This window comes from Sarcophilus harrisii, chromosome 5 (assembly GCF_902635505.1).
Source record: "Sarcophilus harrisii chromosome 5, mSarHar1.11, whole genome shotgun sequence".
In the NCBI taxonomy this organism is placed as follows: Eukaryota; Metazoa; Chordata; class Mammalia; order Dasyuromorphia; family Dasyuridae; genus Sarcophilus; species Sarcophilus harrisii.
In genome coordinates, this window is record NC_045430.1 from 85,661,855 (window position 1) to 85,680,732 (window position 18,878).

The following is an 18,878-nucleotide window of genomic DNA, read 5'->3' on the forward strand; positions in this document are numbered from 1 at the left end:
GTCTGAAAAATAGATTTAGTAGAGAAAATAATGGGACATTATTTTCAATTTCAATTAGCAGGATGGTGTGGAAATCAAAAAAATGTGTGAATGTTTTAGAAATAGGAAGATAATAGTCACATTGTACTGTGTTCCCATCAAACCTTATCTGGAGGACTAACTTCAATCCTAGGTGACAATCTGAATGGAGCTGGCAACTATGATGGAGATGGGGATTGAGTCCATGTTCTATGAGATATAAAAAAAAAAAAAAGTGAGATGGCTTAAGTTAGTGAAAGAGAATACTCAAAAAAGGAGATGGGGTAAGGAGAAAAGGAGAGTTATCTTCAAATATTTGAAAACCTGTCATGTTAAAACATTCTAGTTGATTCCAGAAGACAAAACCAGAAGAAAAAGGTAGGAGTTTCAGAGAGAAATGTATGCTTGATGTCAGAAGGGAAAAGAAACAACCAAAAACAAACCAAAAACCAAAAACAACAATTAGAGTTGTCATTGGAATTCTTCATACAGATGCTAGATGATTGATGTTTTGTTGGGATCTCTTTCATGTATAGGTTTAATTTTTCTAATAGTTTGTGAGCATTTCAAAGCAAGATACTATATTTTGTCTTCTTTGTATACTCAGATCTTAGGCACTTAATAAATGCTTATAGACTGACTAAATTAGACTAGGTGTCAACTGAGGTCCCTTCCAATAGGGAAAGTCTATGTTTCTATGGGAAGAGGGGAATTTGAAAGGGCAGACCTGTTAGGAATACATATATGGGAAGTATTGAGGGTAATGGGATTTTTGAATCTGTTACTTCTGAGTTTGCTTTTACATGCAAGATATGACACGGAATCTTCTGGATGATAAAACCTGAATATACTATATCTCAGGTATTCTGAGCCCTGTACCTAATAGTGTTCCAAAACAATAAAAGATGATCAGGGAGAAGTTCTGAGGAAAAAGTGGTGGAAAAGATGGTTTGGATATCCTTGTACATATTCCATCAGAAAGGTGAGAATAGGTGTGGCTTTAAATTGACAAGAAGGGAAATGGGAACAGGTTAATTAAATTATATAAATACTTAGGTTAAAGTATGAATTAAGAATTTGAATTTATTTTTTAAAATGAGCTGGAGAGATTTGGAAACAAATCTCAGGGGCAAAAATTTCCCTTCCCATACTCCTAATCTATTATTTAGCAAAATCAGTGAAATTAAGATAATAGAATTACAAAGTTACAAACAGCATAATGGTAACTCGTTCCATCTATTTTAAACTCATTTGAGTTTAAAATAAAACTCAAATGAGTTTTTTAATTGTAAATGAGTTTTCAACATATTTCAACTCATTATACTCCATTTCAAATTCTATCTGTTTTATATACAGGTCTATCAAATATCAGAAGCCAGGGATGCAAAACCATTCAGGCATCACATTATTTATCCTGCGGGGACTGACAGATGACCCTCATCTGCAAGTTCTGATTTTTATCTTTCTGTTTCTTACTTATATGTTGAGTGTTACTGGAAATCTGACCATTATCACCCTCACCTTGGTGGATCCCCACCTAAAGACCCCCATGTACTTTTTCCTTCGAAATTTTTCCTTTTTAGAAGTTTCATTCACAAGTGCCTGTATTCCTAGATATCTTTACAGTATGTCAACTGGAAACAAAAATGTGACCTACAATGCATGTGTCACTCAGATATTTTTTATCACTTTTTTGGGTTCAACAGAACTTTTCCTTTTGTCCACCATGTCTTACGATCGCTATGTGGCCATCTGCAAACCCCTGCATTACACAACCACCATGAGCAGTAAAGTCTGCTACCAGCTCATCCTCAGTTCTTTGCTGGGTTCACTGATGCTCATCCTCCCACCACTTAGCATGGGCCTGCAGCTTGAATTCTGTAGTTCCAATGTCATTGATCATTTTGTCTGCGATTCATCCCCAGTTCTGAAGATCTCATGCTCTGATACAACTCTCATAAAAAAGGTAATTGTGACATTTGCAGTGCTATTACTTATGACTACATTAGTTTTAGTGGTTCTCTCTTATGCCTACATTGTCAGGACTGTTCTGAAATTCCCCTCTGCCAAGCAAAGGAAAAAGGCTTTTTCTACTTGTTCTTCTCACATGATTGTAGTCTCCATGACTTATGGCACCTGGATTTTTGTCTACATTAAGCCACCTGGGAAGGAACAACTGGCTTTGGAAAAGGCAGTTTCAGTGCTTGTGACTTCGGTTGCCCCTGTGATGAACCCCTTCATTTATACCCTGAGGAATAAGCAAGTCATACAAGCTTTTAAGGACTTTGTCAAAAGGATGGCATTTGTCATCAAGCTATAGAGGAATCCTGAGTTCATGATACCAGACAATACAAGTAAACAAGATTCATCTTTCTGTCTAGGATTCAATTGCCTTTTATTTTCCTTCTTTAATTCTCTAGAGTCAATTTACTATTGTCCCTTAATTTTTCACTATTATCAGGAAAAGCTTATGGATCTAGGGTCTCCTTTCTTCCCCCTGCGTTTTTTTAAGGTCTTCCTTACTCTCTGTCACTTCATGCATTACTCTGATTCACTTCACTATATAATTCCTTGGTCTTAAGTATAAAGTCTGGACCATCAAAGTGCTGAGCTCTTTCTTGCCTATGACAGAACATGTATAGGGAACAATTGTGTGAAAAAATTCTTAGAACTGAGAAAGCCCTTAAAGTCATTTAGTCGTACACATTTGATCTTATATTCTTTTCTTTTTTATTCTTATTTTTAAACCTGTTACCTTGACTGCTTGTCTTCTTTCTGAGAATCTATTCTTCAGGGAGAGCTTATGCTAGTGATATAGGGAATTGGCATGATATCAAAACACCCACTGTACAAATAGATGTGATTAAGAACATATCAAATAAGTCTAGTCCATCAGTAGCTCAGACATTTCCTATTCAACTGGAATATCTCCACTTCATTTGAATTCATTTTCCCAAAATTAGATCTCTAGCTTTTCCTTGTGGTATTTTCTTATGAATTGTCTTTAAATTTTCTACTGTCAAAATTTGTTGCTTTCTACCCCAAACTCTTTCACTGCTCTAGTCTAAGGCCTGAACTACCTTGGTACTGTGATAGAAATAAATTAGTTTTTTCAATCAAAAGACCTATATGTCCTTAGATAAGTCATCTAACTAACTTTGTGTCAGATTTCTCTTCTGTAAAAATGAGACATCTTTGTTGTGTGAAATTCATCATACTCATGATCCCGTTTGGATATGATTTGCTTATCTACAAATTGGACTACAGATGTTAGTCTGCATTTCTTAAGTTTTAACATTTCACATTTTGATCAGGTCACATGAGATTTACACTTTGCTGTTGCATTTCATCAGTCCCTACATGGAAGCTTCCACCCTGAACACCAAATTAAGCTTTATATTTGCTCCTTTCTTTGTTGGATGAAATAATAAATCTCTGATTTTTAAGTCCTTGGTGATTCTTCAATAGTTTTGATTCCTGCTGTATATGAAAATGACTTAACTTTGATTCTAAGAATCCCACCTTCACTGTGACTACAGCACTGTATGCTGAAGTCAAACTGATATATAATGTATCTAGGAATATGGTAAAGGCAGCTGTACCAGTTTCAGAAAACCAATTCAATGTGGGCATTTATAAAATCAGCAAATGCTTCAGATCAAGGCTTGTTTTGTTAATTATTCTTGGACTTAACAGTTAAAAATGCAGATTAAACTAAAAAGTATGTCTTCATACGTATAGCTTCCCCACAACCCCATGTACTGGTTATTACCCAAATACTACCGCCTATATCCTGTCTTATTCATCATTCTATGCTTTAGCCAGAATGTCCAAGCGACTCTCTGAACATTTAATATCCTCCTTTAAAACTAATGCTTTCCCTCTGAGACAATCTCTAATTTATCACATATAGATATCTGTATCAATTTGTCTTATAGGTACATTGTTGTCTGCATATTGTTTTCTCAATTAGATTGTGAACTGAGTCAATTTTCTGAATTAACAAAAATAACCTGTATGTTTATCAAACCATGGAAACAGATCTCTGTTTATTTGAATTGTTTACATTTCTTGGTATTGAACCCAGAAACTCACATTTATCTTTTTTCTTTGGTCAGAGCCATAGAAATCTGTTCCTACTATTATTTTATTCTAGCTATAGGGATTTGGTCCTTTCTAGTCACAAATAAGTCTCTGATTCAATTTATTTTACGAGTCTTTCTTCCTTAACAATCAACAATCCACAATACACCTTCTTTCCCTGACCATATAATTTGGGGAGCTACTAGCATCATTAGTGTGCTATGGAGTTCCCAATGAATAGCTAAGGAAGTTATATATTCCGTCAGAATAACAGAATACTATTTTATTATACAAAATGATAAAGCGGATGGTTTCAGAAAAATTTGGAAAGACATATAAACAGATACAAAGTAAATGAACAAAAAGATGAGAATAATATACACAATAAAACCATTGTTATTATCACTAACTGCATAGGATAATTTCAAAGAATTCAAGATGAAAAATATTATTTACCTACAGACAGAGAATTGATAGAATCTGAGGACAAATTGAAGCACATTTTTTCTTTTCTTTTTTCTTTTATTCCCTCAGGTCATCTAATGTTGATATAAGTTTTACATGATTTCATATGCATAATGACTATGACATTTCCTGGTTTATAACTGGATTTGGGAGTGGCTAGAGGGGGAAAGAGAATTTGGAATTGAAAAAAATCCTTATACTAAAATAAAAAAAAACCATGAATACCATGTACAAGAAAAAAACATTTAGAACTTTAACATAAAGAAAACTAAGCCTTGATTAAGACAATTCACAGATTATTGCTATTATGGATGGCATGAAAATTGTATATGTTGCCTAAATGTTACCATTCCAATATTAATGCAGGTAGAAAACAGTGGTTCATTGAAGCCCAGCCTTTATGAGCATGATTTTTTTTTTTTTTGATTGAGACTCAAAGAGTGATATTATACTTTTTTTTATTATAGCTTTTTATTTACAAGATATATCCATGGGTAATTTTTCAGCATTGACAATTGCAAAACCTTTTGTAGCAACTTTTCCCCTCCTTCCCTCCACCCTTTCCCCCAGAAGGCAGGTTGACCAATACATGTTAAATATGTTAAATAAGTTAAATACAATATATGTATACATGTCCAAACAGTTATTTTGAGCATGATAAGTTGTATGTAATTCCTGAGATTTCTGTGAAATAGTAATTCTTCAGTGAATTTTCTGGCCAACATATCACTTCATAAAGAAAAGCTTTTTAATTGGCTTCTGATACAGAACTCAATATGCATACAAAAGACTCCAATTATTCATTTTTTTTCTCTTCTGACTACATTCAAGTATGAAAGTAAAAACACCTATGAATTTCTGGATAGGGAGAGAAGTAGTAAAGATACTTTTCTACCACAGCTGACTTTTAGCTATAAATATGCTGCCTCTTTGGGTTTGTTACTTCTTGTTCTTAGTCATGAATATTAGATATAAAACAGGATACTACTTTTTGAGAATTAGAAGCTAGGAAGATAGTCGCCAAAGGCCCCAGTAAAAGAAGTCCATGGCAAAGCTTGTAAGTAGGTGAGTACCAGGAGGTAAAAAACTTTTTGGGGTCTTTGTTTGTAATAGGTTAATTAAGTTTACTTTCTCTGGGCACCTAAACTGGGATTGTGGATCTTAGAGAGGGGGGATGCTTTAACTTCTATCCTTGTTAAATTTTTTTCAGGAAATTATCTTTGTAAATGCTACTGTTAATTGGTTAAATGATACTGGTGTAATAATCAATAATAGAAATGATAATGAAGAGATATTAACTAGCACCAATGATTAAAGGTAGGGATAATGTACTGGAATATGAATTTCAGCAGATAGTATTAAAGAAAAACTCATGGATCCTGAACTATATTCTTAGAACATGGATGTAAGATGTAGTCAGGCTTGAACTAACTTTGGATCTAAGTAATTATTATATGTGGAAGCTGGGATATAGATCCCTGTAGTCTATGTAGACTACTCAACAATAAATAGTAAATTTTATCAATAACCACAAGGAAGATATTTAATTAAAGCAAAAAACAATCTGTATAACACAGAATTCTGCAGTTTCTAGATATTGGGGAGAGAACAATATATTCAAATATATTCAGTTTAGAATGCCGAAATTATATATTCTGCAAGCCTCTCAATGAGCATAATGGTCAATAAAAGAAATTAGTTGCCTTCTGGATAATGAACCAGAGATTCTAGCTCCTGGAGCAAAATTTCACATAAAATAAAATCTGCTGGAAAGCAGTCTCAGGGAAACTTTGTTTGGACCAATGCATCATAATATGTAATCTCCAAATGTATCTCATTATATCCAGATAAAAAGAGCAAAAAAGAAATTATCTATTAAATATTTGTATATGAAAGAGTTCATAACCAAAAAAAGAGATATGTGAAAATCAAATGAGCTAAATTGAAAAATTTTGATTGTATAAGATTTTTAAAAATTCACAAATAAAACCAATGCAGTTAAAATTTGAATGGAAACTGTTAAGTGAACAAAAGCTTTCTAGCAAGTTTATTTCACAAAATTTTTATATATCTCTATATTTACATATATAATATATGTATATGTATATACACATGTTTATATATGTGTATATGTCTCTATGTATACATTTGCATATATAGTGAACTCATTCCAATTATAAAAACAAGAATTATTTTCCAATGAAAATGACCAAGGTACATGAATAATCAGTTTTTGAAAAACTCTAAAAATAATAAGGCCAAATGAAATAATACTCCAATAGGATCAATTTACTGAAATGAATTACTGAATGAAAATTACTGAAATGAAAATTAAAAAAACTCTGAAGTTTTAAAAAGCAGAAAAATGACAAATATTTGGGTGACTGTGAGACATTATTGCCTTTTGAAGAGAGCTGTGAATTGTTCTAATCCGCCTGTAATTCACCTTGGAGCTATGCCCCCTTACTAAATTTTGCATATCAGTTTATTCAGTTTCCCTTGCTAGTCCTGTGCCCCAAAGGGATAAGAATGACTAAAAAGATGCAGATGTACAAAATATTTATAGACATTTTTTCCCTAATGTAAAAAACAAATAAAAAAAATCCTATACTAATTGAGGAATTGAGGAATTGACTAAAGTCAATTATGGCATGTAAATATGATATAATAAAAGTAAGTGTAGTTATATCATAAGAAGCAAAAAAAAAAGGGATTATTTCAGAGAAATCTGTAGAAATTTGTATGAACTGATGAAGAAAAGAGTAAGTAAAGTGATGTAGACAATTTTATAGTAACAGCATTGTAAAAACAAATTCTGAAAAACTTAACAACTCTATTCAGTGCAATAACCAACTATATTTCCAATGGAGCAATTTGGGAATATTCATGGGAAAGAGGTGGTTAATTAAATGTAAAAAAAAATTTTTGGGCAAGTTTTTTTTTTTTTTAAATTTTTATTTGTTTTCTTTTTCCTTTTCTTTTCCTAACTTAGGGGGATAATAATAATAATAGTAAAATTATAATTTTATTCCAAAGTATAGTGATTTCAATTATTCTCAAAATACCACAATTACCTGGAAAGAGGTCCAAACCCTCCTTTACAAAAGGGAAGCAAGGCAAATAGAATTGTTATATGAGGGGACATCAAGTAGAAGCAAGGTAATATAAAAGATAATTTGAAAAAAAAATTTTTTTAACTAAAAAAAAAATGTTAAAAAAAAAAAGGAGGAAAAGTGAACAAACTGCAATTAGAAAAGTTATCATCAATTGAAATGAAATATTTAGGTTTTTTTTAAAAAAAAAATAAATTATTAATATTAAAAAACACAAATTGAAAAAACCTAAAAGATAAATAGAAAACTATAAAAAAAACCAAATTTGAAAAATCCTCCCTTTAGACTTTAAAAAATTAAAAGAATCACTTTACAAGCAAAACAATTAAAAGGTAAACATCTAAAAAAAAGGACCTAAAGTAAATTTTCTAGTATGATAAGGTTAAGAAAAGAAAATGGAAATTGAACAACCCTTATGGACTAAATCCATGACTTCAAGGGCCTATCTTTTCTGGGACAAAATATCAAAGTAAAATATTTTAGGAATAAGAAAAATATTAAGAATAATAAAGATTTTAATAAAGATATATATATATATATATATATATATATATATATATATTAAATAAGGAAAAATTTTAACTTCTCAAAGGTGCTGATCTTTGTAGGGATATAAAAATAAAAAAGGAAACTGGAATTGTTAGAGTAGAATCATGAAAAATTTTCCCATGGAAGATTTATTATTTAATAAACCAGGTGCATTAAAAGGAATCATTTTGAGGAAACAAACATATTATATATACCATATTTTCTGAGAAAAAAATTATTTCAAGAAGCATAACCAAGATGCTAATTAGGTCTATTTTTTCTTTTGCTTTATCTGACTCTATTTTTAATCTAATTTTTTTTCTCAGTATGCAAAGATTTATTTTAAACCCTCTTACAAAAACTGTTATAATATTTTTTTTAATAGACTTCTTTTTGTCATATTTTCTATTCAATTCCACATCAAATTTATTTCTTCCCAAACAAATATTTTGTTTATAAAATTTTAGGTCTTCCCTTTAAAAATTTATTTTTTTTTTTAAATTTTTGATATTCTTCCTTTTTCTTCCAATATTTTTTCTTATTTTTATTTCTAAAAATTTTTGAAGGTTTATTCTCAAAAAAGAGAAATTTAGTAGTTTTATTTTTATTATATTAACCCACCAATAATTATTTTTCCCATTCTTTAATCCTTTATTTGGTAAAAGTCTTTTAATTTTTCATATAGCGTTTTTGGAAAAAAAATTTTTTTTCCTTTTTTAAAAAAGGGAAACCCTAAAAAAATATTTATTTTTTTAAATTTTTTTTTTAAAATTTTTTTTTATAATTTTTTGTATTTTTTTGATTCAAAAATATATCATCTATCCAAATTTTTTATTTCCAATTCCTATTTAAACTTTTTATTTTCTTTTTTTAAACCAATATTTTTATAAAATATTCATAATAGTGGGAAAAATGGGAATCCCACCCTATCATTGGGAAATTCTCCAACAAAAATTTTTTTGGTTTTAACAATTAACTTTTTTAAGAAGGTCTCTTTATCCCTATTTTTTATGTTTTTTAATTTAATGGGTGCTTATTTTTCAAATTTTTTTTCTACAGAATCATCATAAATTTATCTGTTTTTATTATATTTATTGTGGGTTTCTTTTACCACTAAAAAAAATTTCGGAATAAAAAAAAATTGAACAAAACAATTAATTTAAAAACCTATTTAAATTAAAAAGATATAAACATAACTGAAGAAAAAAATTTCCCAAAAAATTAAATTGAACAAATAAAGTGAATTTAATAGACATCAAGAATCAAACAAAAACCAAAAAAAAAAAAGTAAAGAAAAATTAAAAATCTATTAAAAAAAGCCTGGAAAAATAGATCTAGAAAAACACAAATAAAATTTTGGGCTTCCTAAAATCATGAAGAAAAAAAAAGGCTGACATAATGTTTCAGTAAATCATCAAGAAAACTACCCTATGTCCAGAAAGGGGTAAAATAACCATTGAAATAATTCATTATCATCCTGAAAAGACCCTAAAATTGAAACTAAAAAAAAAAAATTTAAAAATTGAATCAAGGAGAAAGTATTCAGCACCAGAAAGAAACAATAAATTTGAGGACAACAAAGGTTCCCAAGACCTAGACATTTTACTTTAAAAATCAAAGGCCTGAAACTATATTCTAAAAGGCAAGGAACTTGGATTCAGAAAAATATTATCCAAAAATTAAAAAATCTTTCAAGAAAATGAACTTCAAGAAAGAGGTGAATTTAATTTATTTGTTATGAAAAACAGACTGAACAGAAAAATTGGGAATTTCTTCAAATAGAAACTCAAGTAAAAAATAAAAAAAAAAAAAATAAGGAAAGAAATCCACAAAAAAAAGGACTAAAATGGGGTTAATTACATCTCATGAGAAGGCAAAAATGATTTATTACAATTGAGGAAAAAAAGGGAGAATTATGAATATTGTATGAATCTTACTCTCATTTTATTTGGTTCAAATAGAGAATATCAGACATATTTAGCTTCACAGAGAAGCTTGTCTCACCCTATAGGAAAGTATGAAGGGAAAGGGGAAAGTAAAGGGAGAGGCTAGTAGAAAGGAGAACAGAGGTAGTTGGGGAAAAGTATAAGAAAGGGGGAGGGGCTGTAAAAGAGAAGGGCTATTTCAGGGAGGTGGTAAAGAAAAAAAATAAGAAAAGGGGAAAAAAAAAAAAACTCATAGGCAAATTGGGTTTGGGATTAAACACCCTAAGTTGAAAACAAGTAAAATACCCTCAAACTTTTAACACTTCCTGGCTGTGTGACCCGAGCAACATTTAACTCCAAGCCCAGCAAAAAAAAAAAAAGAGAGAGAGAGAGAGAGAGAGAGAGAGAGAGAGAAGAGAGAGAGAGGTGACAGGAAGTGGTAAGAAAGAGGAAAAAAATACAAGAAGAAAGTACACAGAAGTTTTAAAATAAAATATTAGCTAACAAACTATAACAAAATATTAGAAAAATTATCCAGAATGGTCAGAATGCATTGATTCCAGCAATATAAATTGGTTTGTCATATGAAGACTATGCAAAGAATAAATTATGTTTATATTTATGTATATATGCTTACATATATATATATATATATATATATATATTATTTAAATCATATGATTGGGATAGATGATGAAGATCTTTAACCAAATCAAAACCTGTTACCATTAAACCCATTAGAAATAAAGGTCCTTTTCTTAAGTTATTAAATAGTATCAATTTAAAGCAAAAATCAGACATTCAATGTAATGGAAAAAAAAGTTAGAGGGCTCTTCAATATGATTGATTACATCTATTGATATCAGTAGAAATTTTTAACATACCAATTAATAGTAATTAGTATATTGGTTTTAATAGCAGTGACTTTTTTTACATTAATGTGATCAGAACCAGACAAAACAATGTCCCTTATAGTGTGTATTATAATTATATTTTGATAAGTCTTGAGCATTATAATATCCAGGGAAAAGTTATTGATGAAGAAGCTACTTGGTATCTTCCTGGCATAGTACTGAGATCTTAGTAGATTTCACAGAATGTATTTGCATGTGTGAGACCTGGACTGAGATTAAAGCTAATTCTGCAGAATTCTCCACTATCTGATCAACTGGGGCATTTAGAAAATGTGTGAGAAAAAACAAAAAAAAAATTCAAATCCTTGTCTTTATAGGTATTGCACCACAATTGGACATAAAAAGGAATGAGGGAAATGATTGCTTATAAGGAGAAAGAATCCTCAGGTTCTCATAGAAAATAGAATAATTAATAACCCAATTACTTGCTAAGTTTTCAATTTGATATGTCCATTGGAAAGATCACCAGCTCCTTCTGAGAGTTCAGTTTCATAAGCCCTTAGATAATGCAAGAACTATTCATAAGATGTCAAACTCTTGATCCAGAAAATAGTCTTTGATATTATTGTTATATCTGCCAGTCTCTGTGGATATTTGTTCCAAAATTGCCTGGTGAAAAGTTTTTTGCCAAAGTTAATTATATATAAGATTCATCAGTCATTGTTGAACTTAGATCTCTGAGAGCCCTTTTATTTGTGCCCTCATTTCATCCCCATGGACACAAAATAAACTCACAGATAAGACAAATATCTCTTGTTGTTAGTATACAATTTGGAGAGAATCTTGCCTTCTTACTCAGGGAGGTGATACCTTCTATTATACAAACAAAGATAGGACTTTGAAAACCCTTCTCTTTAATGGTCCTGTCTTTCCTTCAGTTATATCAAATGCACTTAAATATTTTCTACCTTGATAAAGGTCTCAGATTCAATGTCAGTTTAAAGTTAATTGATAAAGAGAGAAAGAACTAGGACAGGAATTTGGTGTATTTTACTAGTTGTAAGTAGAGATATATTCATTTCCAGGTCATCCAGAGAGTATAAGCTTGTCTGAAAGCCCATTAACATATTCCTGCTCATCATTGAGTCACGCTTGTATATATGTATATTTCAGGTTCCTCAGTAAAGAGGAGCAGAAAACAGAACAGTCTCTTTCATCTTCATTTCTATCTTCTGACTTTTCTATTCTCTTTCCAACTCAGATAAAGTCCTACTTTTTGAGTCTATAAAAGAACAAATTTAGATTTCAAACTAATTCTGAACACCTCTTTCTCTTATTTAGTTAAATAAGTGGCTAACTATGAAGAATAGGATAATTTATGCTACTATCCTAGCCATTTTGGAGAGAATAATAATCGCTTTAATTTATATAGAATTTTAAATTTGGAAAGTAGTTTAAAATATTCTTTCATTTCATTCTTATACCAATCGTGCAAAATAGATGCAATTAATATCTTCACTCTATAAATGAGAAAACTGAGGTAAAGTGGAGTTAAATTAGTTTCTCAGGTTTATACAAGTAATAAGTGTCCAAGTTAGAATTTGAACTCTGGTCTTCCTGCTTCCAATTTGAAACTCTGTTCACTGTGTCCTCTAGGAACTTACATAAGAGAGCCATAGAGAGGGGCTGTGATCTGCTTTTTTACTTTAACATATCAGACTTTCCCATGTTGAAAGAAAATAATAAATTTTACTGAGGTATGAGACCATATATATAACTGATTCTGATCCTGCTTCTGTACCACATAATTTTCTATTTCTGGAAACAATTCTCTGCTTCCTTCCCACCATTCTGTTCTCCCTTCCATCAATCTCTATCTTACATTATAATTATTTATACACTATTTTTTCTATCCAACTAGATCTGAAGCATCTGGTGGGCAAGTGTGAAGACCGTGTATTTTTAAATCAGCAGGAGTCTGGAGTTCAGGTTAGGGGAAAATCGTCAGTCTTTATTCTCAGTGAAGAAGCATCGGAGTTGGAAGAGAATCGGCGATAGCAATGTGTGCAGCTGAGTCAAGAAGCTAGCTAGATCACCAGCCACACGACCAGCAGCCAGGAGAATGGAACCAGGCCCAATCTCTCCCAGCTTCTCTTCCTGTTCCTCTCCCTGCCTCCACCCACCAAAATCGTCATTTCCTGTACAACACATCAGGACTTGCAGAGAGTGGGCAGGGACCATTCTTTATCCAATCATGTATATTAATAGAGTATAGTCCAATTACTATTTAGCCTCATGTACTTGGGACCTCAGTGCATCAACTCAAACCTCAGCCCATTACAGGCAAGGATTAGCTACATGTTTTTCATTTTTATATCCTTTACAGAAAAACATACGTACAAATGAAGTAACTCAACTATTTAAACATACCATTAAAGATAAAAATTGGAAATGGACCACAAGGGTAGTCCAAACTGGTTGAAAGGACACTTACAAAATAATTTTATCTAGAAATTCAAGTAATTTTTATTATTTGCCAAGCAAGGAGATAACAGCAACCCAAAGAACACCATAACAAACTTCTTAATTGCTTGCCAAACACAGAGATGCTCCAAAAGCAACTCTACATTATATTATAAAATACTTTGTATATTCTTGCAAATGATGACAGATGATTTTGAAGAATATCATTTCATAAAACAGAGAGAAAGAATTAAGGATAAAGCTAGTTTAAAGCAAGCTTAATAAGATATCCAACTAAGGAAAACCATCCCAAGAGATTAAAGGATGAAAATGAAAGGATGAAAAGAAGAAGAAAAATGGGAAAAAAAAGTTCATAAAAATCTTAGGATATGTTTAGAGAGGAGGTAGAAATATCACTAAGAACAAAGAAAAGGAAAATAGACAAGTTAGACCAAGTGTAGAATTTTGTGAACAATAAGAGATCAGTTATAAGATAACTAATGTAGAGGAAAGATGTCAAGGACATCATAATTCATCCATTTATATAGCCTATCTTTTGAAACATTATTAAAAAGAGTTTGGACACAGAGGAAGGAGAGATATGAATGGAACTGCCTGTTAATGAGCAATGCCCTCCACAAAAGATTTTAGAAATTACCTGAGGCACATTATGCACAGGACCTAAGATTTGGAGGCACTTTGGAGGTAATTTGTAGGTAGAAGAGAAGCCAAACCAAGTAAGTGAGACATAGAGAAGTTAAGGAATATTGTCTTGGTGAATAATGGAGAATGGCGGAGGCTAGATCACAAATGGAATCTGAACCATTATCTATATATTGTATTCTCTCATTTTGTGTAGAGCTAAACATTGCCAGCCAAGCCCCGCATAACTAGGGACAAAATTCTGGGACAATCAACTACCATCTTACATATGGGAATTGATGAGATTGCCTCTCAACATTCCATTCAGTCATTTCTTTTATCTGCTTCCTAACAAAGAAATTGGTGAAGGAGAAACCAGCCACCTTGGAGAAACCAACCATGCTATTCCACTCTCTTTATCTTACTCATGTAGGACAGATAGTGGGGACTTTTAAAAACATATTTCCATGAATGGCACAATTTTATGTGCTTTTCTGGATATGGAAGTTTACTTTAATTCTAAGGATACAGTTAAGAATGAAATGAAGATGTATTTGGAAGGGAAGTGAATTCTAAGTGGTAAGGCTTTATAAAAGCTATTTGAGTTTTGTCAGGACAAGTTGGCTTGGTATATGAGCTGCATTGAGAATTGAGAATTGAGAATATGACATACTAACAGAGAATAGAGGGGACCAGTTTGTTTTGTATGTACTTTGAGGCTGAAGTAGGAGGGAAAGAATTTTCTGTTTGTGTTCCTCTTGAATGCTTTTTTTCTGGAATTCTTTTGGTCTTCTCTATCCAAATCTACAGAATGGTTCAAAAAGTTATCTGTTTATCATGTTATATAATAAGGCTTTTTTGAATTACCACTTGTCTGAATCATCTGACTGAGATCTATGTCCTTTCAGTAACAACTATGTACTCAATAATCTCTTTCCTTTGAAAATATCACTTATAACTATACACATGTCACATATAATTATCATGAAAATGCCATTTCTTCTAATCCAACAGTAAAAGAAACATTAGTAACCATGTCAGAGGTCATACCAAATTTTTATGTGCCTGCCATAATCTTTATTCTTAGCTTCCATATGGAAGCAAAAAAAAAAAAAAAAAAGACTATTCATTTGAGGGATACTATTAACTTCTACACATCACATCTCGTAGATAAATCACAGGTGGTATTTACTATGGGCTATTTTGGAGCCATCATATTTCACTGGGGACTTTCTTTAAAGGAGGAATTCTCCTGGTAGAGAATTATCATAACATACTATGTGGATATTCATAACATGGTTAGAAAGCATCTATTGATGTTCAAGACTCAGAAAGATCTCCAGATGGTTGTGGAGTATGAATTTTAACAGATGGGATGAATTCTGACAGTATTCATGCAACTGATAGTTGGGAACCATTTTGAAACAGGAGAAACAAATTCTATTTTACATATTGTATTGAATCACCGCCTGTTCCTTATAAATGGGCTGGCCTAATGGAAATGATGGTATGATTGAATGACTTTGTTTAAAAGCAATTTCAATAACTATGAAGAAAGCAGAAGACTTAGTATGGAGATAGGAATAATGACAAGTAAAAGGAACAATGATATTAAATCATCCAAGTTGCTCAGGTAATGCTGAGTTCAAAAGAAATTAATATTCCAATAGTGCTTCTATTATCACATGGTCAAGTATTTCATTTAGAGGCAAATCAGAAAAAGAAAGGAAAATATACCTATGCCCAACATAACAGGTTAGACTAAGCATAAGGGAGAAATTCCTGGTTGAAATCAAAAGAACTGCAATAGGCAGAAAGAAATGCCCCAAAGGGGTCCAGAAGGTAGTTACAATAGTGAGATTGTATATAAACTTAACAGAGTTTAATATCAGGACAGGTATAAAAGACTCACATAATAATTTCTGAGTCCTTGGGAAATTACCTCAGTAGAAGATAAATAATTGCATAGGAGTTGTGGCATAGTAACGTGACAGGCTAGGTACTTATATTAGGTCAGAGACTTCTGTTTAAGGGCCCATTTGTCAGATGACCATTTAGGTTCTCTAGCAAGCCAAATATCACTTGGGATAATTAGTGTTGAAAATGGTGATACTGTCAGTACTAGTATTTTGGACTGTCATATTTAGGACAGCATAATATTTTTCTAGTGTGGAGCCTATAGCTGTGAATATTCCATGAATGATATGTTTCAGGGATTTCTTGAACGTTTTTCTTAGTTCCTTTATATTTAAGATTCTTCACTTGAGATCTGTGAACTTGTTAAAATAATCCTGATTATTGTATTTCTTTTCATCATGAAAATAAATCACTGAATTCTTCCAGATGCAGCTGAAATAAATAATCACCTGAAGCTGACTCAGGCCTTTTTGAAGAGGCCAAAGACAAGAGGAAAACACTGATTTCTAAAGCTCACACAATTAGCTAACTGGAACATGTTACAGAACGTCCCCATATACTCGAGAGTTTCTAATGCACTTCCTTTACATAAAATCATGATTCTCCCACCAAAAAATTCCCAGGACCTCCACATGGAAAAGTTGCCCCAGCAAAACAAGTTGAGGATGTACATACTTATATTAGACTCCTAATGTGCTGATAATGTACCAACCCTATAATCTTGGTTATATTTTGGGGGATATGTTGCTTTAGTCTCCCCACTATTAACTTGAATTTTTTTTTCTTTGTGCTAATGTTCATTTATGAATATTGGCATCTAATTTTCTTCATTTTGATTGTGCCTACTTTATGTATTAAAATGATATATGTACCATAAAAGGAACTTGATAGGGTTCTTTCTTTTCCAATTTTTTCAAAGAGTTTATATACTGCAAAGAGCTTAATAATGCAAATAATTATTGTTTTAATGTTTGATGAAACATGCTTAGAAGTTTATCTTCTCTTGTTTTTCTTTTTCATTCACAGTTCATTTATGAATAATTCAACTTTTTCAAAAATTAGTTTATTTGAATTTTCTATTCCTTGTCCAACATTCTGAAAAAAAATTATATTTAGGCTGTCAATTTGTTGCCATATATAATAGGACAAACTATTTTCTAATGATTTCCTTCTTTTCTTCTATTTATAGTGAGTACTTCTTTTATGCTACTGGCAAAAATTGACTATTCAACTTTCTTTCCAATTAGCTAATAGTTCTTATTTTAGTGTTAATATTATTTTTAAAAGCAGCTAGTAATTTTATTTGTTAATTAACTTTTTGCTTTAAATCAATTAATTTCTCTTTTGATTTTAAAATTTCATGTGTTTTGTTAGTTTGTGGGTTTCTGTTTTTAAAGTTTTATTTCTTATTCATTGATCTATTATTTCTCTCATTTGTTGATGAAGACATTTAGAATTACAAATTTTCCTCCAACAACTAAATGGCACTCCAAATTTTTATATGTTGCTGAATTATCATAATTATTGTTGATGAATTTATCTATCTATCTATTTATTTATTTATTTTGCTGAGGCAATTGGGATTAAGTGACTTGCCCACGGTTACACAGCTAGGAAGATGAATTTATTTTAAATTTATCCTTTGACCTCCCATATTTTTATAAATTTTATTTAGCTTATAATTATTTTTTTCTTTTAACTATTTCTTCAGCAGTTTTTCATCAAATATGATTTTTATTGTATTTTAGTCAATAAAATATGTTTAAAAACTTGAGCAATTTTGTATATGTGAAGTGTTTATAACAGATTATACAGTCAGTTTTTGTGATGGTATTATTTAAAACTGAAAAATAGCTAAACTTCTTTCTATTATAATTCAATAATAACTAGCTATGTATCATCTTTAAAAAAGTTACTGAAGTCTTCAACTTTCTTTCTTTTTTTGTTAAATTTATTTAGGTCTGAAATAGGTATGTTGAAGTCTTGTATTACTATATTTTTATTCTTTTTTCCTATATCTCATTTAGCTTTTTTTAAAAAATCAGATGTTATGCCCATATATAAATATATTCCCATATATGTGCATATATACTCAATTCACATATTGTCAACTTACTGTCTGTAGTACCTTTCAGCATAACATTTATTCCAAATCTCTTTTAAGAGCCTATTTTTGTTGTGTTGTCTGAATGCTGCCATAATTTTTTTTGAGATGAGGTTTATTAGATTTTGCTTCAAACCACTGTCCTTTCATGAATTTTATGTTTTAAGTATTTTTTTGTAAATGATATTGCTAGATTTTGTTTAATTCATTTTGTTATTCTCTTTCACTTTATGAGTCAATGTATCTTATTTGTAATCAGTTACAATTGTTAATTGGATATTTCCATTTTCTTTCCTCTTTGCTTTTTGCCCCTTCTTTACAAAGACAAATGTGGTGAAAAAGGCATATACTCAGTAGCAGTACTCTATGCTTGATCTAGTCTGCTTTTGCTTCTTTATCCTTTTTTTATTTTCTTCAACTATAACCCAATCACATATTATTAATCTTTCTTTTTAAAGTTCTGTTTCACTATCCACTCTCCCTGGCTAGAATTTGTTTTACTTTGAAGAATTCCTTCTTGAATCTATTCTTATTGCTCCCTCCTCCCTGTTCCTTCTGATGGTATCTGCTAAATCCTCTTTATGGTGTCTGACTATAAACACTTGCTACTGGAATTCTTTATTTTAGGTTGCTTGCAATATTTTTGGCAAGACATTCCTGGAATTTTGATTATGAGGGTTCTTTGATGAACTGACTAATGGGTGCCTTCTGTTTTTATTTTACATTTTATCAGAGGCTCAAAGCATTTAACTTACTCCTTGGACTT

At 31.1% G+C, this 18,878-nt stretch overlaps 1 protein-coding gene across 1 annotated transcript; it reads left to right on the top strand.

The window, feature by feature from the left end:
* Nucleotides 1–1,393: 1,393 nt before the first annotated feature.
* On the top strand, nt 1,394–2,338 carry LOC100929257 (olfactory receptor 6C2-like). Its single transcript, XM_003772701.3, has one exon. It carries the CDS (start codon nt 1,400–1,402, stop codon nt 2,336–2,338), a length of 939 nt encoding a protein of 312 aa, XP_003772749.2. The 5' UTR covers nt 1,394–1,399.
* The last annotated feature ends 16,540 nt before the right edge of the window (nt 2,339–18,878 follow it).